Consider the following 26,568-nt stretch of genomic DNA (forward strand, 5'->3'; position numbering starts at 1 on the left):
ATGTAATGGACATAATACATGGTACCCTATAGCTTTTATCATATGAGGGACCCTTTGGAAAAATAGCGGATGGGACCCACTTGCTTCTAGCACATTCTTACCAGTCCACCTATGCACGTGATGTGGGGTGACATGTGGTATTGTAAGATTTTGTGAAGTTGGAGTGTGAAGCTATAGGCTTTGAATGCTGCAGTGCTACATGTCAGTGCTACATGTTATACGGCAACATAATTAGGAGTGGAGGATGTGTGGAAGTGAATGGAAGTGGTGGTAAGGTATTGTGATTATTGATTATACCATATCATTGAGACATGCCTCATATACTTTTGGGAGTATCCTTGGGAATACTGTAGTGGGCGTCTGATGCTTGATACACACCAAAGACGCCCAAAGATGGGTGGTGGCTGATGTGGCCAATCAAAGTTCCCAAAAATTTGGTGGTAGGTGAAACCTCTACACATTTTTCCATTTCTCATGTTGAGGTGGCACAACTGAGTGGTACCCCAAATTGTGTAAACAAGTTGCCCCATTGAAGATCGTTGCCTCTTGCCCTTACATTCTAGCACACATTGGGCCGGATTGGGTGGTGAGTATCAGGCTTGAACCCAAGTGTGTGGGGCCGGTTCAGACGAAGAGGTGGATATCCTGTGTAATTACCTACCGTCCCAGCTGGACCTTTAGAGAGAAAGCCGTTACAGCGCACGCCCATTGTTTCCAGAGTCAAGCAAGAGCAAGTTGGTGAGCCTTGTTGAATGAATGCAGGGAAGAATCAACGTGGTTGGCCGATATCACATTGTTGATCAAAGATATGCGAGAGAGGCCGAGGTGCAGGTCAACAGAGAGAGTGAGGTTGGTGGAGTTGTCCGAAATGATGGGAAGAGTGGGAAGCAAGCAAAGTGCTAGTGCTACCTAGTCACTAGAGCAAGGCCATTAACCTTTGGAAAGCCATATATAAAATATTTCACAAGCCAAGTAGAAGAGAATAGAGTGATATCTTCTTGTGCACCATCAATTGATCAAGGGTTTCTTTTTCTGTGTTGCAGCCAACATTTCTTGCTGCCTTCTTCTCTGCCTCTCGCCATGGCTTTCAGTAAGTCTCTCTTTCTCCTTCCTCCCTTCTTGCTCCCCTGCACCTTTCACTCATATAGTCGCTCAGTATTCGCACAGCATCACTGTCGTACATCATCATTGTACATAAAAAATCATTGTACTGGATCTTCCTTCTCACCGAATTTCATCGCTCCTTGTCTCTCGTCTGACAGCATACGTTTGATTTCATAGTAGGAGATGATGATTTTTATCCTACCATGACGTTTTTTTTCTACATGACTTGTCGGGCTTACACTTTGATATATATATCTATCTGTCAAATGCACGTGTGTGATTAGGTTTCTTACTCTCTGTTTGTTGGGCTTGCTTGTCTTAGGACTGTTGCAAAATAGTCTTCTTTTTTTCTCGTGGCATCGTTCCTTTTGACGCCGCGTGTGATTCCATTTTCTTTCGCTTAAAGTTGCTGTTATCGTATTTGGAGAGCTGCGCCATTACTGCAATTTGTTATTTTAAAGCGTATAGTGAAACGCTGGTGGTGCCTGCCGATGAGCGCGAGTCGTTCGATTATCTAGATGGCTTGGAGTAAATGTTGTATCCTTGGTCCTCATTTGTTCATGGGCCATTGTTGGTATACAGGGACACAATTTGAGAACAGTAGCGAAATTGGAGTATTTTCGAAACTGACCAATGCGTACTGCTTGACGGCCATTGGAGGATCAGAGAACTTTTACAGGTGGGTTGTGAATGGGCTGGTATTTCTGTGTTTATGAGCGCAAGTTGCAGTAACCTATTTCTTTTTCTTTTGGTTTTTGCTTAGATTCATTCTTTGTCTTATGAAGCTGTATATATTTAAGTGTTACAATGGTTGCTATATCCTAGTTTTATGAAGGCATACCCCTCACCTAATGAACACGCAGACTCTATAAGAAGTTTCGTCTAAGTGGTGGGCAGCTCTAGTGCTTCATTGATATATCTTTTGAGGGTGCGTCACATGTGTGCCCTGATACTATCATCAACCCCTTTTTCCCAAAAACTATCAATTTGTAAGATTGAGCCTCATGAAGCTATGTATGTTCTAGTATATGTTGTCTATGCCTTATTTAAAGGAATTGAATCTTTTCGAAACCCAAAGGCTGCTTATACCTGGTGTTGATGAGATCGTAGACAGTTGGTGGCAGTAATTGCCTTGTCCAGCTGAACATGGTTTCTCCCTTGAAATTTGTACTTGGCTGCAGAAGCTTTTTTAACTGGAATTTCGGGACAGGCTGCGCTCCTCCTGCAATAATAGCTCCACAACTCGTCATTTGAGGGAGCAATAGTGTTTAGTGCTTGTCCTCAATGGGTCACTAATAGTGACTAACTGATCCTTCAAAGCTCCGTGATACAATAACCCTCCTGGATTTTCTTTGCCTCATTCTTGGCTTGATACATACATCCAAATATGTTCCAAGCCTCCTTTGTCCTGGTGCCCTTTTAAATTTTCTTGATGATTTGCATTTTGTCATTGCAAAGCCAGTTCATGTGATTCCTCATATTGAACTTATTATGCTCCTCTCATGGGTCTGATGTAGCCTTGGCTTCATAGTGTCTCACAATTGTTTGCCAACCATTATTATTGATCATGAATGCTCATAGATAATAGTTTGTGCCATTCAACTAAATTTCAACACTTAGAATGGCAAAATGCTACCTGAAGCCCTCATAGAGTCTGATGAGGGTGAATCAATAACTGCATATGCAACTTGAGGAACAGGCAATGGTTGCCACTGCTCAAAGGAGTTAAATGCTAGTGAAATGAGTGCTGTTGCATTTTCTCTCTCATGCTATGTCACACGTATAAATAGTCAAGTGAACTTGAAGTATATGGCATAGACCAAGGACTGGATTACAGATGCTGATGTAACTCACCACTGCTTTGGGATTTGTGCTAGTAAACTTGCACCTCAAAATGCAAGCCAAATGCACCAAATTTGTGTGGCTTAGTTGGACAAGGGCCGAATTAGTCTTATGCTGCTGATTGAGTGCTGCTGCTTTTTTCTTAAACTGTTGCCAACAGCAGTATTGTTGTAAAGGTTGACGTGCACTCAGAATCTGCAAGGATGGCTAAGCGACACCATAAATGTTATGTACTGTCAATGTAGCTGGACAGACAACTTGACAGCTGTACTTCCTGTACAGATATGTTTGATGCAGGGTCTCTTGTACAGAACAGGCTGAGACACATACATGGTTGAAAACAGTTATTGGGATGTAGGGAATGTGACAATAGGTTTACCTGAGTGTACTACATATCCTAGTTGTCAGGCTGCCTTGAAGTATTTGTGGCAGTCCCCCGATGGCAACTGAATGCGAGAAGCTCCCCAAACCTCTTACTTACAACTCTATACAAACAAAAGCTATGAAGTGTTGTAACATGGATAGGGAGTGAGAGCAGAAAAGAATCACGTGATGGGAAAAGATAGGAGGCACAATAGCTGATGTTGATTGATTGATAGCAAGTACAAGAGCCTCTTTTATAGGCTGGGCAAGCCTTATCTTCCCACACTGACACCTCATGGATGAGATCACACATAGAGGAATCTAGATCCTATAATCTAGGGGTGAGAATCCAGATCCTATAATCTAGGGGAGGAGGAATCCCACCTACCACATGAGGTGGCACAAGTGGCCTCAAGACTTCTTCACACTCACACAACTGTAGGACACTCCTAGGACTCTAGGACCACACACACTAGGACTACGATAGTTCCAACAAACCCCCCTTCGGAGCTAGGGTGAGAAACTATGACATCATCCAGACTGTGCATCCCAGGCAATCTCAGAGGCTAACAGCTGAGCATAATTCAGAGGTTGAACCAAGCACTCTCATGGCTTAGGTGTCAACGTGATCAAAGACTCAAATCTGAGCATGGATGCATGACCAACTCATAGGTCTAGGGAGTACACCAACATCCTGGAACTCGGCCAGGCCTGATAAAGGAAAGACATAACAACCCCCCTGTCTCCTAACTGGGTACATGGAAATAAGTGGAGCCTTTTATAGGACAAGGCACACAAAATGACAAATTATTACATCATTTTAGGGGGACTACCCAAGGCAGAGTACCTAACACACACGACTCTAGAAAGCCCACTCTTCATCTATCACCTCACGGAGGGATAGACCAGAAACAGCAACAGTGCAGGCTTGTTCCTCAGGTCCAGAAGGTGTAGCTTCATCGTCTTCGTCCTCGCTCTGCTCCGCAACCAGATTGGCATGTTCTTTGGCTTGTACCTTTGCCATCTTCTTGAAGCAACGATTCTGTGTATGGCCAAGCTTCTGACAGTAATTACATTTAAGAGGTTTTCCTTTCTTCTTGGGCTCTTGAGAAAGAATGCTTTGTCAGGTTCAAAGGAAGATTCTGCTTTCTCTGTAAGCCTATGGTCTACATCAATGAGATGAGCTACCATATCCTTAAAGCTCATATTGCGGCTGACTCTTAGGACAGCAAGGATCTCACTATACTTGGAAATGTCTTCAATACTTGAGAGAAGTATAGCAACTTGATCATCATCTTCAACAATGACTCGGATGGCAGATAATTGTTGGAGAATTGACCCAAGATTGCTCAAGTGTTCATTGAGGGTTTCAGTTTCCTTCATCTTGAGCTTGAAGAGTTTTTGTTTGAGAGACTTTGGAATTATTGATCTTATTTCCAAACAAATTCTCTAATTTTTCCCAAACGTCATTTGCAGTCTTATCAAAATCCACATGGTGGATAAGGTTGTCAGCTAAAGCTAGGCCAATGATAGCCATTGCTTTATCATTTTGGTTCTCCCACCAACTGATTCTAGCATCATCACTTTTGGGTTTTGGCTCCTTGCCATTGGTGATATTCCATATGCCTTCTCGCATAAGAAGAAGCCGGAGTTTCGTCTGCCAAGTTGGGAAATTGCTCCCTGAGAATTTCTCGATGAACGAGGAGATTTTTATGCTATCCATTTGTGGGAAGGTCTTAGCTGTTATTACAGCCAGTGTCTAAATCCCTTACAATGTTTACTCAAAAAAATAGGCACAGAGGAGAACTTAGACTATCAAGAAAGAATGCTTATTTCAGCCTTCAGAAGCATAACTTCAGGAATGGAATTGGAAGACATGGAGCTATACTAGATACATGCTCGACAGTAGCTTAAAAACAGCAATTTTTCATGTCATGCCATGTGAGCCATCTTTCTTTCACTGTCCGGACTGAAACTTGCAGCAGCACCTTCTTCAGTTCACGGTCAGCACTTCATTGGTCGATCCAGCAGGAGCGGCATTAAGAGGAGAAGATGCCTGTGTAGGTGATGCTGTAGCTGGGCTAATCGTGGCTGAAAAATGCAGACTTTGGGCTGGAAACAGTGCGCCCCTTTGCTGAACCACTTCCTGACTGAGGGCGACCACCAAATACGCTAGATGAAGGTGCACTATTGCTGGGTTAAAAGCGATGAAGAGGGCTGGAGAAGACGAACAGGAGCAGATTTGACTGTGGCGAGATGCGATTTGCAGACGTGGATAGCGTCTTTAGAAAGCATGGCATGGCGTAGGTATATAGCAACGTGAGAGTCGCCCACCGTAAGAGCTTCAGCGTGGCGCAGACATCATAGTAGAGAATCGGGTCAACAAGGGGTGATGCAGATGAGGAGAGGGGCATGATAGCAGCTGAAGGAGAATAATGCTGTCGATCGTATCAAAGCTGCTCCCCCCGCTATAGCCTTCGTGACGTGCCGTTCACAATCTGTGTTTGCTCCGCTATTCCATTTTTGGCTGTAAGCATTAATGTTGGGCAAGTCTATAGGAGGCGAAACATTCCCCGTTCAGAAAAATTATGCGCAGATCTTCATGGCAAAAGAAGAAATCGTGACAGCGTGTTGCTCCTCCAGAATCGTGGTGCAGGATACTCTCAAGGGCTGAGTGATGGCGGGCAGAAATAGTACGTGGAGCTACCTGAGCTCTGATACCATGTTGTAACATGGATAGGGAGTGAGAGCAGAAAAGAATCACGTGATGGGAAAAGATAGGAGGCACAATAGCTGATGTTGATTGATTGATAGCAAGTACAAGAGCCTCTTTTATAGGCTGGGCAAGCCTTATCTTCCCACACTGACACCTCATGGATGAGGTCACACATAGAGGAATCTAGATCCTATAATCTAGGGGTGAGAATCTAGATGGAGGAATCCCACCTACCACATGAGGTGGCACAAGTGGCCTCAAGACTTGTTCATCCAATCAGTGCTTGGCTCTAGACAAGTCAACAAAGGAAGGTCATGGGAAATACACATATGTAGAATACCCATTGTAAGGCACTCCACAAGTTGTGGGCTGCTATCAAAGGTAAACAATGTGGGCTTGATTGAGTGTGGGCAATTGACAAAACGTAGGGAGATGGCATGCAACCCTGTTCTATCGTTTAGCAAAGGGCTTTGCTCCCCATTGTTGTTCGTCACTAACTTCACCATGGGTCACTTAGTTGTTTCACTGTCACGATGACCTGTCGCGTTCACCTTCCACGCGCAAGCTTCTGTGGTCAATTGTACGTAGATGTACATAGTCCAACACACTCTTCGTTGCTCATGATTGCCGTTTGCCATTGAATAGTTTTTACACACAGCTCCGGCTTCCTTGGATTAGAGCTTGACCAAGCATGGACTATACTCCGGCCATTGTGCTCAATTGTCATCCATCCACTTGGCTAGTGTAATGCTCGAATGTTCTAGAGGTTTGCTCATCCAATCAGTGCTTGGCTTTAGACAAGTCAACAAAAAGGAAGGTCATGGGAAACACACATATGCAGATACCCATTGTAAGGCACTCCACAAGTTGTGGGCTGCTATCAAAGGTAAACAATGTGGGCTTGATCGAGTGTGTGCAAGTGATCCAACGTAGGTAGCAATCAACTCACTATTTGCTTGCAGATACACACAACCCTCATCTATCGTTTAGCAAAGGGCTTTGCTATCCATCCTTGTTCGTCACTAGCTTCACCACGTGTCACTTAGTTGTTTCGCCATCATGATGACCTCTCGCCTTCACCTTCCATGCATAAGCTTCTATGCTCAATTGTACATAGATGTACATAGTCCGATGCCGACGCACTCTTCGTTGCTCATGATTTTTCGTTTGCCATTTCTTGCCATGGTACTTTCAGCCTTTGGATGGCCTAAGGTTCATCTTAAGGATGCTCAAGTATGTGTGGGTGTGTGGTTTTGTATGTGTGAGAGCATATTTTTAAACTATGGTCTACACCTAGTGTTGGGCGCTCATGACGTTAGTGGGGATGTCATAGTAGCTAGTGTTAGAAAATACCCAAGAGAGGGTATAGGCAGCGGAAATAATGCCCAGGAGCTCACACAGTGTGCGGTGTGGGTGTGGAATCACAAACTTCTTTACTTATGTGCATTCAATAGGTGTGCAGACTCATCAATAGACAATGAACCAAACTAGATAGAGAAACCACCAAATAATATATTTCCGTCCACAACTATGGACACAATATAAGAGTGACAGATCCAGAGTCCCACCAATGGTGTGGTCCTCTGATCTTACCACAAAGTCCTTCTCCTATCTGCTGGCTATCTCTAGACTAGAGTCCGCGTGCTCCACCTCGAGCGTAAGTAAACTTTCTGTCTAGAATGATCCTTTCCACCTGGCTGTCTGGAAACCAGCCTAGGTGGGCAGCCTCCTGGCTAAGTCTGCAGCCCTGCTAGCACCTCTCTATCCTCCTGAATGTAGGTCCAGAGCATGGCTGCCTGCTGCTCCGTTCTGCTCTGGATCTGCTGCTGCAAGTGATGTCAAAATAAGGCCTGAATGCCCTCTTTATATAGGCCCAAGAGCCTGGCCAGCCAACCGACCCAGCAGCCCTAGAAAGGGCCGACTGCTGGTGGGTTCAGCCCCCTGCCCCTGGCCGACCAAAACCGACCCACAGCTCCCTATTTATGGGACTGTGGGCTGCCCTTCTGGGGCTCTCAATACAAGGGCCCTTGGCCCACCTTTCAAGGGCAGATGCCCTATAAATATAGGGTCCAGTCCAGCCTCTGGTCCCCCCCCTTTGCCACGTGGCCCTGCGCCACTGTCTGCCTCCATGTGAGGCCTGTTCCAGCCTGCTGTGCTGGCCTGCCAGGTTTCTTTCCAGGCCCCAAAGCACTGCTGTTCCTGCTACTGTCAATGCGCCTTGTCCAGGGCTTGCTGCAGGTCGAGATCCTGCCTGCAACCCTTGCCATCTGGGTCGCCTATTCCGTGACTGCATCCTGCCATGAAGGCGCCTTGAGCTGCCTCTTGCCAGGCCCTTCACTAGCACCTGGGTCCCATGCTTTTGTGCTTAGGTTCACCCCCCCCATGCTCTCCTCATATGGGGGCTTACAGATGGGGCGGTGACCTCTCCAACACCCCCTCTCATTGACACATCTCAGCCCAATGCCAACACGTCGATGAAGATGCTCGAGTAACTCCTTGGTCGTAGTCCTCTGGAACCTTTCGGTGTCGAAATCTTTTTCTGGCTTTTCATCCAGTGGCTCTTGCTCCACCAGGTCCGCTTCTGGTTCCGCACACCATCCTGGTACACAGGTCCATCTCTGGTAGCACCTCCTGGTACCACCTCCTTCAGTCGCATTCCCGCCTCTGAACTCGAGCAATCCAGCCGTCACGATCTTCCAGTCGTCCCCCTCATAATGAGTGAACAACCTGGAGTCTTCCAGGCACCATGCTCTGAGGGTCTGTTTCAACCCGTCCTTCCTTCGGCAAGGTCTGCAACCAATGAATATTTCCAAATAACCTGGACCATGAACTCTCGCTGAGTTCTCAAGCAGGTACTCTTCTGGCTTCAGTACTCTTTGTCCACCACCTTCTAGCAATCTGCGTCCGAGATTTGAAGAAGCACTAATACTTCCCCTTCTGCCTTCGAAGAAGGCCAATTCCTTCCAATCTCTTATCACCTGAGACAAATGAAGAGCAGAATCTCCCCACAGCATGCTATAAAGACTCAAATGCAGAATATCAAATACATACCAGACTGTTGTACTGCCTGAATGTTCGCTCTGAAAGCAAACCCTGTACCTCAATGAGGCACCCGCCAAGATCCTGTGTAATCCTGTACTGTCCCCTTCTGAAGTCCAGCATTCATCTGACCATGAGACCCCAGGGCTTTCCATGGAATTCACCCTCGTGTCAGTGTCAACAGCTACACACCTGGAAGGTACCAAGTGCTCCATACTGTCCTTCACCTTCACAAAGGTATCTGACTCCTCGTCGATTCACATCTCTATGTTAGACATCCTTACTGTGATTTTTGGATCAACATACCTGACCTCCGTAACACTCGGTGATGTCACCAGGAACAATTCTTCGATTACCACATGGCTTTGGCCTTTCCCTCTGAATCTGGGTCAGACTCCTGTTTGTTTTTCAGATCCGCCTTTTTCTTTCTGCAGTCCTTTGCAAAATGTCCGGGCGTATCACAATAGAAACACTTCTTTTTGTGCTTCCTCTTCGAAGTCCCCTCGTTGTCAGAGTCATCTTTATTGGACTTGCCACTGTTAGGCTTGCCCTTTCCCTTACCTGCGGAATCCTTCACCAGCATCGCCTTGTCGTCTTTGTCCTCGTTGTAGAGCTTCTCCCGAGCTTCCTCCTGTAACAGTAATGGACAACTCCTCAAATGTCAGAGGTTTGGTCCTCTGTCCTGCTTTCACAGCCGTAACAAAGCTCTTGAAACTCCGAGGCAATCTCCTCAGTACCATCAAGGCCAGATGGCATGAGTCTGTCTTCTGACCAATTGCTGCCAGCTGATCCCGCACCACCTTGACCTTCGTCAAATGGCTATGTACCGTATCGCCTTCTTCCATATCAAGATTGTAGAGTTGATGCTGAAGAAGCACGATACGGGAGGGTATTATCTGTCTCGTACAGATCCTTCAGGGTGGCCCACGCCTCTACTGACGTCTCGGCCAGTTGGATATGCGGAAGAACAGAGTCCGCCGTAGTCCCTATGATTATTGCGAGGGCATGGGCATCTCTTTCTTCCCAAGCTTCAAGCTCCTCTCTGTCTACTGCCATGAGTACCTTCCCTTTACTGTCCACCAAGTCTTCCGGCTTCGACTCCTCTCCCGTGGTCAGCTTCCACAACTTCCGAGCCACTAAATGACTCCGGATCTTCACTTTTCAGATCGGGTAATTAGTCCCGTCCAGGTTCCCAGACTCTCCAAAGTTAGGGATAGTGAAAGAGAGAAAACTGGAGGAGGAGGAAGGGAAAGCAGGGGCTGAAGAGGCTGTAGATGGCGACATCTCTGCTGTATATACCACACAGCAAAGTCAACCAAACTCAAATTCAGTAAACCAGAACTCTGAACACACATGACTGAACATGAGTCACCCTCCTTCTCGCAAGGGCACAATCCTCCAGTCGCGGAAGTCGATTCCCTAGAGCTTCTGAATCAGGGTCGTCCTTCAGCAAGGTCCCTGCTTTCAGGCTCCCACACCTGTGAGCCTCCTACTTGGGCTCTGATACCATGTTAGAAAATACCCAACAGAGGGTACACGTAGCGGAAATAATGCCCAGGAGCTCAAACAGTGTGCGGTGTGGGTGTGGAATCACAAACTTCTTTACTTATGTGCATTCAATAGGTGTGCAGACTCATCAATAGACAATGAACCAAACTAGATAGAGAAACCACCAAATAATATATTTTCGTCCACAACTATGGACACAATATAAGAGTGACAGATCCAGAGTCCCACCAATGGTGTGGTCCTCTGATCTTACCACAAAGTCCTCCTCCTATCTGCTGGCTATCTCTAGACTAGAGTCCGCGTGCTCCACCTCGAGCGTAAGTAAACTTTCTGTCTAGAATGATCCTTTCCGGCTGCCTGCTGCTCCTTTCTGCTTTGGATCTGCTGCTGCAAGTGATGTCAAAATAAGGCCTGAATGCCCTCTTTATATAGGCCCAAGAGCCTGGCCAGCCAACCGACCCAGCAGCCCTAGAAAGGGCCGACTGCTGGTGGGTTCAGCCCCCTGCCCCTGGCTAGAGATGTGGGTCGACGAGGAGTCAGATACCTTTGTGAAGGTGAAGGACAGTATGGAGCACTTGGTACCTTCCAGGTGTGTAGCTGTTGACATTGACACGAGGGTGAATTCCATGGAAAGCCCTGGGGTCTCATGGTCAGATGAATGCTGGACTTCAGAAGGGGACAGTACAGGATTACACAGGATCTTGGCGGGTGCCTCATTGAGGTACAGGGTTTGCTTTCAGAGCGAACATTCAGGCAGTACAACAGTCTGGTATGTATTTGATATATTCTGCATTTGAGTCTTTATAGCATGCTGTGGGGAGATTTTGCTCTTCATTTGTCTCAGGTGATAAGAGATTGGAAGGAATTGGCCTTCTTCGAAGGCAGAAGGGGAAGTATTAGTGCTTCTTCAAATCTCGAACGCAGATTGCTAGAAGGTGGTGGACAAAGAGTACTGAAGCTAGAAGAGTACCTGCTTGAGAACTCAGCGAGAGTTCATGGTCCAGGTTATCTGGAAATATTCATTGATTGCAGACCTTGCCAAAGGAAGGACGGGTTGAAACAGACCCTCAAAGCATGGTGCCTGGAAGACTCCAGGTTGTTCACTCATTATGAGGGGGACGACTGGAAGATCGTGACGGCTGGATTGCTCGAGTTCAGAGGCGGGAATGCGACTGAAGGAGGTGGTACCAGGAGGTGCTACTAGAGATGGACCTGTGTACCAGGATGGTGTGCGGAACCAGAACCGGACCTGGTGGAGCAGGAGCCACTAGATGAAAAGCCAGAAAAAGATTTCGACACCGAAAGGTTTCAGAGGACTACGACCAGGGAGTTACTGGAGCATCTTCATCGACGTGTTGGCATTGGGCTGAGATGTGTCGGTGAGAGGGGGTGTTGGAGAGGTCACTGCCCCATCTGTAAGCCCCCATATGAGGAGAGCATGGGGGGGTGAACCTAAGCACAAAAGCATGGCACCCAGGTGCTAGTGAAGGGCCTGGCAAGAGGCAGCTCAAGGCGCCTTCATGGCAGGATGCAGTCATGGAATAGGCGACCCAGATGGCAAGGGTTGCAGGCAGGATCTCGACCTGCAGCAAGCCCTAGACAAGGCGCATTGGCAGTAGCAGGAACAGCAGTGCTTTGGGGCCTGGAAAGAAACAGGCCAGCACAGCAAGCTGGAACAGGCCTCACATGGAGGCAGACAGTGGCGCAGGGCCACGTGGCAAAGGGGGGGCATCAGAGGCTAGACTGGACCCTATATTTATAGGGCCTCTGCCCTTGAAAGGTGGGCCAAGGGCCCTTGTATTGAGAGCCCCAAAAGGGCAGCCCACAGTCCCATAAATAGGGAGCTGTGGGTCGGTTTTGGTCGTGTCAGACATCCTTACTGTGATTTCTGGATCAACATATCTGACCTCGGTAACACTCGGTGATGTCACCAGGAACAATTCTTCGATTACCACATTAGCTTTGGCCTTTCCCTTCGAATCTGGGTCAGACTCCTGTTTGTTTTTCAGATCCGCCTTTTTCTTTCTGCAGTCCTTTGCAAAATGTCCGGGCGTATCATAATAGAAACACTTCTTCTTGTGCTTCCTCTTCGAAGTCCCCTCCTCGTCAGAGTCATCTTTATTGGACTTGCCACTGTTAGGCTTGCCCTTTCCCTTACCTGCGTAATCCTTCACCAGCATCGCCTTGTCGTCACCAGCATCGCCTTGTCGTCTTTGTCCTCATTGTAGAGCTTCTCCCGAGCTTCCTCCTGTAACAGTAATGGACACAACTCCTCAAATGTCAGAGGTTTGGTCCTCTGTCCTACTATCACAGCCGTAACAAAGCTCTTGAAACTCCGAGGCAATCTCCTCAGTACCATCAAGGCCAGATGGCATGAGTCTGTCTTCTGACCAATTGCTGCCAGCTGATCCCGCACCACCTTGATCTTCGTCAAATGGCTATGTACCGTATCGCCTTCTTCCATATCAAGATTGTAGAGTTGATGCTGAAGAAGCACGATCTGGGAGGTATTATCTGTCTCGTACAGATCCTTCAAGGTGGCCCACGCCTCTACTGACGTCTCGGCCAGTTGGATATGCGGAAGAACAGAGTCCGCCGTAGTCCCTATGATTATTGCGAGGGCATGGGCATCTCTTTCTTCCCAAGCTTCAAGCTCCTCTCTGTCTACTGCCATGAGTACCTTCCCTTTACTGTCCACCAAGTCTTCCAGCTTCGACTCCTCTCCCGTGGTCAGCTTCCACAACTTCCGAGCCACTAAATGACTCCGGATCTTCACTTTCCAGATCGGGTAATTAGTCCCGTCCAGGTTCCCAGACTCTCCAAAGTTAGGGATAGTGAAAGAGAGAAAATTGGAGGAGGAGGAAGGGAAAGCAGGGGCTGAAGAGGCTGTAGATGGCGACATCTCTGCTGTATATACCACACAGCAAAGTCAACCAAACTCAAATTCATTAAACCATAACTCTGAACGCACCTGACTGAACATGAGTCACCCTCCTTCTCGCAAGGGCACAATCCTCCAGTCGCGGAAGTCGATTCCCTAGAGCTTCTGAATCAGGGTCGTCCTTCAGCAAGGTCCCTGCTTTCAGGCTCCCACACCTGTGAGCCTCCTACTTGGGCTCTGATACCATGTTAGAAAATACCCAACAGAGGGTACACGTAGCGGAAATAATGCCTAGGAGCTCAAACAGTGTGCGGTGTGGGTGTGGAATCACAAACTTCTTTACTTATGTGCATTCAATATGTGTGCAGACTCATCAATAGACAATGAACCAAACTAGATAGAGAAACCACCAAATAATATATTTCTGTCCACAACTATGGACACAATATAAGAGTGACAGATCCAGAGTCCCACCGATGGTGTGGTCCTCTGATCTTACCACAAAGTCCTCCTATCTGCTGGCTATCTCTAGACTAGAGTCCGCGTGCTCCACCTCGAGCGTAAGTAAACTTTCTGTCTAGAATGATCCTTTCCACCTTGCTGTCTGGAAACCAGCCTAGGTGGGCAGCCTCCTGGCTAAGTCTGCAGCCCTGCTAGCACCTCTCTATCCTCCTGAATGTAGGTCCAGAGGGTGGCTGCCTGCTGCTCCTTTCTGCTCTGGATCTGCTGCTGCAAGTGATGTCAAAATAAGGCCTGAATGCCCTCTTTATATAGGCCCAAGAGCCTGGCCAGCCAACCGACCCAGCAGCCCTAGAAAGGGCCAACTGCTGGTGGGTTCAGCCCCCTGCCCCTGGCCGACCAAAACCGACCCACAGCTCCCTATTTATGGGACTGTGGGCTGCCCTTTTGGGGCTCTCAATACAAGGGCCCTTGGCCCACCTTTCAAGGGCAGATGCCCTATAAATATAGGGTCCAGTCCAGCCTCTGATCCCCCCCTTTGCCACGTGGCCCTGCGCCACTGTCTGCCTCCATGTGAGGCCTGTTCCAGCCTGCTGTGCTGGCCTGCCAGGTTTCTTTCCAGGCCCCAAAGCACTGATGTTCCTGCTACCGTCAATGCGCATTGTCCAGGGCTTGCTGCAGGTCGAGATCCTACCTGCAACTCTTGCCATCTGGGTCGCCTATTCCGTGACTGCATCCTGCCATGAAGGCGCCTTGAGCTGCCTCTTGCCAGGCCCTTCACTAGCACCTGGGTGCCATGCTTTTGTGCTTAGGTTCACCCCCCCCATGCTCTCCTCATATGGGGGCTTACAGATGGGGCGGTGACCTCTCCAACAGCTAGTCCCTGCTATGCGTGATGGAGTTTATGGTTTTCAATCTTATGAGTGACTATCGTGAGATTGAAATTGCACGATGTTGTGTTTTTAGAGGATCAGTTTGGGAATGTTCCTGGATTCATCTAGGTATATGCTTTTGTTGTATTAGTGGACATGCAAATTTCACCTTGAGAAGTTTTCGTCCAAGTTGCGGCCTGCTGGTATTGTGATTATTATTTTTATTTTAAATGGTGTGTTGCCCTATCATCTAGATTTAGATCTCGTTTGGGAGAGCCTAAAATCAAATCGTTTAGACTTCACAAGCAGTTGTAGCTTGAATGAAGAGATTTTGGACTACTATTTGATTAGCCTTCTCCTTTAGTGCTAGCCTTTGTCATGGTTGAGTTTGCCCTTCACCTCCGGAGTGCCGATAGAAACTCAGTACGAAGACTTTGTATAAAAGGATGCTCAAGTATTGCTATGCGTGATGGAGTTTATGGTTTTCAATCTTATGAGTGACTATCGTGAGATTGAACTGGTCTATGTTGTGTTTATAGAGGATGAGTTTGGGAATCTTCCTGGATTCATCTAGGTATATATATATATATGAATTCAATGAGTAGTAAGTGCCTCTTGTGAAGGGTTATGCCTGGTGGGATGTGTCCTGTCAAAAGGGCATACCCTTTCACAAGTGCCTATCCACAAATCCATCCATAATCAAAGGTAGGAAAGCGTTATAAGTCACGAAGTATGACTGACAGCCAAAATTTGATTTATCAGAACCCTTACAAACAGATCTTTCAACATTTGCACATATTTTTCATGAGATCCTTTGGCATGGCTTTGTTGTTTGGAGAAGTATCGGAAAGGTAAAAGCCTCACAAATGTCGTATTCAAGTGAATGCTCTTGCACCAAGACTGAAAGCTGGTAATTTTGCCCTAAACATATGTATGAAGATTGAATGATCTCTCGGTATGCTTCTAAAGATATGGACTTACATTCTGAGTACCGGTTTCTCTTCTCTGAATTGGCTGTATCTAGCAAATGAGATCTGGGCTTACATTCTGAGCACTGGTCCCTCTTCTCTCAATCGGTCATATCGAACAAGTGAGATGAGAAGTTTCTTGAGCTGGATGACTAAGCAGTGGTTTGAAATCACATTTTTCATATGATTTTGTTTTAGTTTTGTGTCGAAGGTTGCACACACTTGTTTATTGAGCTTGGTGGGTTTGAAGGATTCCTTAAGTTTGAAGACTAACATTGTCCTTTGGGTGTGTTGGTGTCTATGCTACAGTACTTTTGAAGCCGAATTGGGTGATCTTATTCCTGTTGTAAAGGTTTCTATTGCAGAAACTAGGGTGATTGGAAGAATGTGTGTTGGTAAGCTGTGCACACTATCCATTGTGTTAAAATTTATTTTTGTTTAACATGTGAGCATCCAAGCCAGGGTTGCCATTCTCATTTTTGCTTTTTACAGGTAATAAAAATGGACTTCTTTTGCCAAATTCCACTACTGATCAAGGTACAGCCACCAATTTGACATATGGACTTTTAGTTGCCTTCAAAATTTGTGGTGCTTTCATTTTTTGTAGATCATGCTGTTGCTGGGAGGTTGATAGCTCATTTTTTTGGATGGAAGAGCTCCAGCATATGCGAAACTCTCTGCCAGATGGTGTCACAGTACAAAGGATTGATGAACGCTTGTCAGCACTGGGTAATTGTGTTGCTTGCAATGACTATGTGGCGTTAATACATACAGATCTGGATAGGGTATGTGCTACTGCTTTGAAATTGAGTACATTTTCTTTACATTGTTTATATCACATTGACAAATGCTTCACTGAATCCTATATCTAATTCTGTGTTATGTCTTTACTAACTTGTGGATAACATAGCATGTATGTAGTATTGCTTTCTCTTGAAGGCTTTTAGATGGAACGTAGTGGGGATGCTCTTTTTATACTATGGTCTACACCCACTGTTGGGTGCTGATGACGTCAGTGGGGATGTCATAGTAGCTAGTCCCTGCTATGCGTGATGGAGTTTATGGTTTTCAATTTTATGAGTGACTATCGGGAGATGGAAACTGCACTATGTTGTATTTTTAGAGGATGAGTTTGGGAATGTTCCTGGATTCATCTAGGTATATGCTCTCTTGTTCATATTTGCAATATGTTATTATCAGGATTGAGCATTGCCTCTCAGATTTTTGGAACATGAACGTTTCATGAGCTTCCCTTTATGAAAAAGAAAATGAGCAGTGCTGATATCTAGTTAAAGCAAGAAACGTATGGAAGAAATACAACAAAAGAGGAAAACTGGCTGTCAACCAGCTTGCTTTCAGAAAACGCTCTCACTGCCCAGGGAATCTTTGAAACAGGGGCCAACAACCAGGGTTGGGAACTATACAACCAGCGAATGCCTCGTAGGAACCAGGGTGGGAGACTATACAACTAGCGAATCTTTGAAACAGGGGCCAACAACCAGGGTGGGGGACTATAAAACACGGGCCAAGAACCAGGGTGGGAGACTATATATCAGGGGCCAACAGCCAAGATGGGGTACTATACAACCAGTGAATGCCTCGTAGACACCTTCTCCATAATATTGTCGTGTGAGGATACGGGCTGCTGTTCTCAATCCCGAAGACCCTTTGTCCATGGATCCTATAGGCTAGTGTAGCCGTGTCAATTGAGAAGGCACGACCCCCCTTCGTCCACCAGGTCGCCATGCCCACACGAAGTCTCGTTGCATCGTTTGCATCCTAGTCAGGATCCAAAGACCCCCCTGCCAAATCCTCTATGCTGCACGGCAGCTCCACATGCAATGCGAAATTGTTTCAAGATCTCTATCCGCACATTGGTGGTACTTTCCATTAGCTCGCACCTTCTCTAACCATGGGCCAATTAGCAATCCTTAGAAATATGTAATATTCCATGGTCGGAGGCTAGTCCACAATCACGACCAAAACTAGGAAATGACCTCCTAGACTTGCTACTCTACCCAATGACGCTCTCTTGAAGGGGTCTAGGTGGCCACCTCAAGCTGGAGACGGCGACCTATGCATGTAGTGTGCGAGAGGGACAATTGCAATCCTCTGTGCTCAAGAAGGCCAAGACCACTTGCTCGAATCTCAATATACCTTCTTGAAGGGGTTGGGCGTCGGGTCAATGGACCAACCCTTACCAAGACAACCCTCTACCCTAATTTATTGCCACTCAAGCATCTCCAAGGCTCCATCCAACTCTCGGTTTCCCTCTTACTCTGATTAAAGAGAATTCCCAAGTTCCACTTCTCTAATGCATGGGGCAAAAGGCGCTTAGGGCTCGGTGCATGTAAAGGATCCTTAGGGGCACCCTTGTCTTATAGAATTGCCCATGCCAGCTAAGGGAAGCCGAGGGTTTGTGTAGACCAATCCGAAAATGGCAGTGTCTATCTCTTGCATTCTTGTACCTGCCCCCGTTAGGTGAGAGAGGACTCTCGCACTGGCCTTTGTCTCTAGGGGGAGTCAACTTCATGCTCCAAAGGAACTAGCCGAGCCACTGTTCCACTGTGTCCAACCAATGTGTGTGCTACGGCGCTCAAATTCCTTTGGGCACTAAGGGTTGGCTCAGATGATTTCCCTAGATTGGGCACTAAGGGTTGGCTCAGATGATTGCCCTAGATAAACACTGCCAAACCCTACGTAAACTCCTCATCAACGGTAACCCCTTCACGGTGAATTGGTGCATGTGAGAAGATTCACCATTCAGATTGTTGCCAAGGGGGGGAGGGCAGCTGCAAATACGAGACATGAGGAGCTCGTTGAGGTTGAGGGGTCCCATCGTCACGTCAGCGATGTTTGAGTTCCGTGAAGATGGTTGTCAAATGGCTTGAAACTTGAGCGACACACGGGTCCTATTGAGGAAGACAAGGCCAATGATGGCCTAAAGGAGTAATGATATGGGGGGAAATTGGGAACATGGGAAAAAGTAATATTTCCCACCATTTCTAGACTTCCCTGATGTGGACATCTTTGCATGTCATAAGGAGTAGGCCCTCACTCTTTTCCCACAAATACAGCAAGGTCAAATGCTGGGGGGAAAGGTGGAAAATTACAACCTGCCATATAGGATGAATTTCCCACCAAATTCAAAAAAAAAACCGCTTTCAACATATGGGAAATACAATTTCCCACAAAACCCCTCCCATGTCATAAGGCCTTAGTGCGCCGCAGCACTCTAAACTGCAACAAGGTGCACAAGGGGGCTGGAGCATTTCCCAAATTCCTATATAGAAAAACTCACTATAAATTTCCTAGATAGATGTAACCTACATAGGGAGACTTGTCCCTATATAGATTTATATTAAAAAGTTTATTCTTTGTAGGAATTTTCCTATGTATGTTACATCTATCTTTCACCTTGTGAAGTTTTCGTCCAAGTTGCGGCCTGTTGGTATTGTGATAATTCTTTCTATCTTAAATGGTCCGTTGCCCTATTAGCTAGATTTAGATTTAGATGCTCGTTGGGGAGAGACTAAAATGAAAATGTTTAGACTTCACAAGCAGTTGTAGCTTGAATGAAGAGATTTTGGACTACCTTTTGATTAGCCTTCTCCTTTAGTGCTAGCCTTTGTCATGGCTGAGTCTGCCCTTCACCTCCGGAGTGCCGACAGAAACTCAGTACGAAGACTCTGTATAAATGGATGCTCAAGTATGTGTGGGTGTGTGGATTTGTATGTGTGAGAGCATATTTTTATACTATGGTCTACACCCACTGTTGGGTGCTGATGACGTCAGTGGGGATGTCATAGTAGCTAGTCCCTACTATGCATGATGGATTTTATGGTTTTCAACCTTGTGAGTGACTATCATGAGATTGAAACTGCACTATGTCGTGTTTTTAGAGGATGAGTTTGGGAATGTTCCTGGATTCATCTAGGTATATGCATCTGCCGTATTAGCGGACATGTAAATTTCACCTTGTGAAGTTTTCGTCCAAGTTGCGGCCTGCTGGTATTGTGATAAGTCTTTCTATCTTAAGTGGTGCGTTGTCCTATCAGCTAGATTTAGATTTAGATGTTCGTTGGGGAGAGACTAAAATGAAAATGCCTAGACTTCACAAGCAGTTGTAGCTTGAATGAAGAGAATTTGGACTACCTTTTGATTAGCCTTCTCCTTTAGTGCTAGCCTTTGTCATGGCTGAGTCTGCCCTTCACCTCGGAGTGCGGACAGAAACTCAATACGAAGACTTTGTATAAATGGATGCTCAAGTATGTGTGGGTGTGTGGATTTGTATGTGTGAGAGCATATTTTTATACTATGGTCTATACCCACTATTGGGCGCTGATGACGTCAGTGGGGATGTCATAGTAGCTAGTCCCTGCAATGCATGATGGAGTTTATGGTTTTCAACCTTGTGAGTGACTATCATGAGATTGAAACTGTACTATGTTGTGTTTTTAGAGGATGAGTTTGGGAATGTTCCTGGATTCATCTAGGTATATCTGTACACACACATACTAATTGTGGAGGAGAGGAGAGTGAGAGGAGTGCACATGCATACTAACTGTACACTGGATTGTAATGAATAAGATGATACCCCTTAGGGTTAGGGATAGTGTTAAGCCCTATGCCCTTTTTAGTCCTCTCTAGAAGAGTGCAGTTTATACTTTTGTTAGGCATTTTAGTACCACATATTTGAGGCTGAAACAAATTTTAAAGCTGCTTTCCTAGTGCAGATTATCATAATCATTCACCAAAGTTTCTTGTAGAAATGGTGCTCGTCTCCCTGTCTGATCTTTTTTTGGAGATTAGCAAGTCTTATTTGGGTTATAGCATTGAATACTTTAGAGTCATGTAGTGAATTTGTACCTCGTGTAGTGTTTTGCTGTGTTTGCTTCACTTAAGGTGGGACTTCAAAGACAGTGCTTCAAACACGTACTTTTGCACTGGGATTCAGCTTCTAAGTAGGAATTCTCATAATTTGGGACGGAAGGAATAGTATTCTATCAGACTCTCAAGTAAGCTGTAAACAATGCAATATTCTTTCATGTGTTTTTTGTGTGCTGATATGTGTTTTTGTGTACTGACACTCTCAGACCTCGGAACCTTTTGCAGGAAACAGAGGAGCTGATTGCAGATGTGCTAGGTGTGGAGGTTTTTAGGCAGACAATTGCTGGGAACATTCTAGTTGGGAGTTACTGCAAATTTTCCAATAGAGGCGGCTTGGTAAGCACACATCCTAGGTGAAAAAGAGAGTTATTTAATGCCTGCTTTCCAGTGGAGCTAGAGGGGGCTCTATAAGCACATGTTCACACTGGAAGGTGTATGTTTATAACTGTCCCTAGAATGGATTGGTGGGTACAGGTTTTAAAAATCAGTTTGTTGTAGGAAAAGAAACTTCCGTTTTGATTTGCATTGCATGCTCTTCCAGTCCTTGTAGACATTCCTTACTACTCATCAAAGAAAGGTCTTTGTTTTCACAGCTATGTGCAAATTGAAAGATTTTACTAGCGGTAAGGGTATTTAAACATTGAACTATACTGATATTCTTTGCATTTAAACTGACTTTAGGTGCATCCTCACACGTCAGTAGAGGATCTGGATGAGTTGTCTTCTTTACTACAAGTACCTTTAGTAGCTGGTACTGTGAATAGAGGAAGTGAAGTGATTGGAGCAGGCATGGTGGTCAATGACTGGACTGCATTTTGTGGGTTTGACACAACAGCTACAGAGCTTTCAGTTATCGAAAGTGTATTCAAGCTGAGGGAGGCTCAGCCCAGTGCTATTGTGAAGGAGATGCGAGCTTCATTGATTGATACCTTAGCATGATGCATTGGAGTGCATTGTATTAGATGATATTTTTGTGGTAAAGCTTGCTAATATAAAAAGGCCTACAATAAGTCGTCTTCCATCTAGTTTTATGCTCAATTGGTAATTATTGTGATAGTCTCCTTAGTCATCCAACAGAATTCAGCCAATACTTCAATGGGATGTGACCATCATATATGGCTTATTGATCAATGTAGTCAACTATAAATATGTTTGCAAAATTATTGAAAACAGAACTCTCTTTGTTGAAGCATCAATAACATAGATTCTATGAAACATCAATAACATAGATTCTATGATCTTCTCAACATAGATTCTATGTGCATGCATCTTCCCTTAGGATTGGAGTGCCCTAAGAGAACCAGTTTTCTTAGTACAAATAAAGTTGCATGAAGGTCTCTCCAATTATGACCCTTGGTAGAGGTTGTAGTTGGTAGACTTCATGTTATAGGCAATGTGGGTTAGGTTCTTCAAATATTGCCCATGCAACACGTCCCTCTTTTGTTTCTAGGGAGGCCCTATTCTATTTCTTAACTAAAGTGCCTTCAATTCATAAAGGTTAAATGCACTCTTTAAGTTACTGTAAATATGCTTGTTCCTACACACGCATCACGTCCATGCATTTAAGTGGCGTCATGTTGTTGAAGCATAATTTTGGAATACATGTACTTGCATAGTCTACACTCAATATGTTTGTTGCTACACATGCATCAAGTCCATGCATTCAGGTGGCATTCTCTTGCTAGAAGCATAATTTGGGAATACATGTACTTGCATAGTCTATCATTAGACTTGACAAACACATATTATCACAATGAATACAACAATGCTCTTTGCATGCAATGTACTACATCTATTGGCTATGTTCAATACATATTATCACAACAAATCCAACGTTCTAATACATCCATTTAGCATTCAATTCTGCAAATGAAAGACACTAGTGAACATAGCAATTAGCACCATGCATAGTAATATTTAGCTCACATGAATGAGTATTGCCATAATGATGATATTGACATTTTGGTTTTTTTAGAAGAACAAATAGGGCGTTACACTTTGGTCACTCACCATAGGGCCATTTTTCCACCTATTTTGGAGATAACATCCCCATAATGTTGACACCATACTCATGGCCTTAACATATGAGAGGTCCTAAGGTGAGATTTATGAGAGGTCGCCACTACACATTAAAAATTTCTTCCCTTTGTTCCTTCCTAGTTGCTTTGCTAGCCAGAGCTAAAAAAATAATTCTCTGGGTCCAGAACTACCATGTGAGTTGTTGCAATGGTGATCATAATTTAATACATCCAAGGATTGAGGGCCTTTACACCCACCCATCTTTAATGCTAGGATGCTAAATTAGGTTCGATGAGCATAACCTTGTCATGCATAGCCAAAATTGGGCGGATCTCAAGAGGTGAGGTGATAGTTGAGTAGCACCTAGTTGGGATTTTTACATTAGTGTCGTTGGAGAAGTTACATCTACTTTCGTGTGATTGGAGGATATAAATATTGGATAGGGGTTAGATGTGGATGATGAGGACTTGGTTTCCTATTTAGTGGGTGGTCACTCCCCTTGCATGGTGTGGATTACTCTAGCCTTCCTTCTTTGAAGGTGATAACTAATCCCATTTGATTGGCTCTTGATACCAAGTTACTAGATGCAAGGGAGAGTGCTCAACTAGAAAGAAAGGAAAGCTCACAAGGGAGAAGAGTGATGGAGGACCACATGAGATAACAGCCAACACATAAGAATTGTATTAGCTATCACCTTCATAAAAGGAAGGCTAGACGATGCAAGGGGCGTGACCACTCGACGCTAAATAAGAAACCAAGTCCCCAGCATCCACATCCAACCCTTGTCCAATATCTACATCCTCCAACCACTGATAAGCAATTTCATGGGCAACCAATGTTGGTTGCCCAAACTTGGGCACCCACTCATCCCAAAAATCAATTCAACTATAGTTACACTCTTTTGTCAACAATGCATTGAAGTATTAACCTTTGAAAGATTCTTGCTTGGGTGGTGTGAACCTCCTATCCATTGAAGACATCACACCTCCTACCCATTGAAGACAACCAACTCACGCCCAGACCATGGCGATGCATTGGGTAGGATTAGGTGGTCGGTAAAGGCTTTGAGGTGGACAAAGCATGAGCGATGGCAAAAATTTGGGTGCATCGCTCAAGAACAATATGTACCCCTAAAGAACAAGAAATGAAAATTCCCTAAAAATTGAAAACGGATATTAACCTAAGCTAGCTGGTCTCCCAAAAATTAAAAGCTCGTAACCTATGTTCAAAGCTAAAAACTAATTCCCCCCAAAACTAAATGTCTCTCCTATGCATCTCCCCCTCTTGGCACTTTGCGGCTCTCCCTCCTCTTGCCATCTTGCTCTCCTTTCTCACTTCCCCCCTTCTCTCTCCCTCCTTGCCATCTCGATCGTCCTCTCCTCTCACCTTGCCCTCCTCTTCTCGCCCTTCCATCTTGCTCGTCCTCTCCTCCCATCTCGCCCTACTCTTCCTCCACTATCTTGCCGCCCGTCTCTTTCATCTCTCCACGCATGCCATCTTGCGACCTAGGAACTTCATCACGAGGAAGGGCAGATTGTGTTGTTTATGGATAGATCAAGTGGCTTATTTCAATCCTCCAAGGCCAGGCAAGGGTTTAGCAATGATCTTGTTGTAGTACACCAGGTTTAATTGGTGGAGCTTCCATGGCCGCCTTTGGCCATGTACACCCCTCCTCTCCCTCACCACGGGTGCTTCCCCTCTTTGCTTTCCCTCCTCCCCTTCCCTCTCTGGTGCCTCCCAATTATCACCAATCTCTAATCAAGCATCATGGGTGACTTCCATTCTTTTCCGCCTAGCCATCTTCTATAGAACCCACATCGTTGGAATACATCAAGGCCATCCTCTGTTCTTGGGATACCTTTTAAACCACTTGCCCCTAGGCACAACTCAACAACTGGGAGCATCTAGGCCTTTGGTCTTCAGACTTACCTAATCATATAATCACCCTCACGACCTTGACATTAGACTTCTTAACCCAATACATAAAGTGTAACCAAAATATAATACAAATGTCGATCACTTAGAAGTTAGTCAAGTGATCCCTCCAAGGTCATGTTATCTCAACTAGAGCATAACATTCCTTACCTCTTCATCCATCGGCGTCCTCGAGCATGAAATCTAGGGATGCTCTCCACATCTACTACATGGATTGCCCAATCGCTTCAGATAGAGGTAAACCGTGCCGTGCAACGAACACCGTGGGTACTTTTTGATTGCGTACTTGCATTGTTCCTTGGTCTAGGATCCTTGTTGGTTTTTGCCTTACATTACCTCTATCTCTTGAAAGAAAACAATACCTTTGATTAACGTGAGATGGCTTGGTTCCAGACAAATAGTAGTCCCTGGCGTTGGGTGGCCTAGTCACAAAAGACTTGATTTCCAAATTTCTCTACATGTGATGGGTTGGCTAGGTTGAATTGGTTCTCCATAACTTTTTTATACACAATTTTGACATGTTCACTTTCAAAGACTAGAAGTAACATGGCCTAAGACTCTACAATATCTTTCTCTTCACGTGTTCCAAAGCAAAATCATGGAATAAGATGCCACAATACACTGGTTTGCTTCAAACGTGAAAGAGCCTCACCATCGATGTAGTTTGGCGATAGTTAATTGCATTGTTTTCGTTTCATTTGGTATCAAAGCTCGGAGCATTAGTACATCCATCATGGGTAGAGTAGTAGATATGTGCTAGGTCATGGTGGGTGGACATCTAATTATGCACAAGTCTCTAATCAAGCATCACGGGTGACTTCCATGCTTTTGCACCCAGCCAAATGTCTATAGAACCCACATCGCTAGAATACATCAACCCATTTTAGTTCAAGTGGTTCGTTCTATAGACCCCCAGTTCCCTAGATGAGTCTAGATTGCCACATGTCCTAATTCCAAGGCCAGCCCCTTCTACCCCCTTCTAGCAACTTGCCCTAAGGTACAATTCAAAAGTGGGAGCACCTATGCCTTTGGCCTTCAGACTCACCTATTCATATAATCGCCCTCATCGATGACCTTGACATTAGATTTCTTGACCCTACACATAATGCATAATAAAAATGTAATACAAATGTTGGTCACTTAAAAGTTAATGTCAACTGACCCTTTCGAGGTCATGTTAACTCAAGTCTCCCCATTCTGCCCCTCCCCTCTCTACCCCTCCCCTCCGAGGGCATTGGTTGGAAGTGGAATCTATCCTGCGATCTATAGGTAGTATGTTGCAGGGTGCAAGGGTTCTTCCATCGCTCTCTACCTCCCCCTTCTCCTTTCCATTACTCCCTCTCTTTCGTCACTCAACCCCCCCTCTCTCCCACCACTCATCCCCTCTGTCGGGTTGTCTCCCTCCCCCTCTCTCCCTCCACTCAACCGCTCTCTCGTGTTGTCTCCCTCCCCCTCCTAGCACCTCCCCCCTTGTCTCCCTCTCCTTGTCCCTCCTAGGCCAGATCACAATGTGGATTCCACTACTCCACAATCGCCCTCTCTTGTAGCAAGGGGAGGGGAGTAATAGAGAGGGGAGGCACTGAGAGGGAAGGGGAGGAGGGAAAGCTAAGAAAGGAGGTACCAAGGGGAGAGAAGGGAGAGGAGGTCATCTTCATAAGCATAGCCAAAGGTTGCTCATCTAAAGCCCTCGCCTGGCCTCTCAGGATCAGAAAGCCACTTTATCTATCCCCACAAATGCTGCCTGTTGCCCTTCCTCATTGAGGTTCCTAGGTAGCAAGATGGCGTGGGTACCCTAAGAGAGATGAAAGAGAGGGGCAATAGGATGACAAAGAGGAGGATGGTGAGATGGGAGGCAAGGACAAGATGGGAGGGAAAGGAGAAGAGGATGAGATGGAAGGAGAAGAGGAGGGAGAACTCGGAGGAGAGGACAAACGAGATGGCAGGGAGGGAGAGAGAGGGGAACTGAGCAAG

General features: G+C 45.6%; 1 protein-coding gene across 1 annotated transcript; it reads left to right on the forward strand.

Annotated features, from left to right (window-relative positions):
- Nucleotides 1-890: 890 nt before the first annotated feature.
- On the forward strand, nucleotides 891-21,811 carry EIF6A (Translation initiation factor IF6). The gene is made up of 7 exons (XM_087393384.1): nucleotides 891-1,090; nucleotides 1,687-1,783; nucleotides 16,063-16,148; nucleotides 16,246-16,290; nucleotides 16,408-16,538; nucleotides 20,869-20,979; nucleotides 21,325-21,811. The coding sequence occupies exons 1-7, from the start codon at nucleotides 1,081-1,083 to the stop codon at nucleotides 21,580-21,582; spliced, it is 738 nt and encodes a 245-aa protein (XP_087249510.1). The 5' UTR covers nucleotides 891-1,080; the 3' UTR covers nucleotides 21,583-21,811.
- Nucleotides 21,812-26,568: the final 4,757 nt, after the last annotated feature.

Source organism: Dipteris shenzhenensis, chromosome 22, assembly GCF_047967505.1.
Source record: "Dipteris shenzhenensis isolate YYH24624 ecotype China chromosome 22, Dip_SZ_1.0, whole genome shotgun sequence".
In the NCBI taxonomy this organism is placed as follows: domain Eukaryota; kingdom Viridiplantae; phylum Streptophyta; class Polypodiopsida; order Gleicheniales; family Dipteridaceae; genus Dipteris; species Dipteris shenzhenensis.

Bases quoted from the DNA above. Each gene is read 5' to 3' on its own strand.
- EIF6A (XM_087393384.1), top strand. The intron at 16,539-20,868 runs GTATGTGCTACT...AACCTTTTGCAG, and splicing joins TACATACAGATCTGGATAGG to GAAACAGAGGAGCTGATTGC. The intron at 20,980-21,324 runs GTAAGCACACAT...AACTGACTTTAG, and splicing joins TTTCCAATAGAGGCGGCTTG to GTGCATCCTCACACGTCAGT.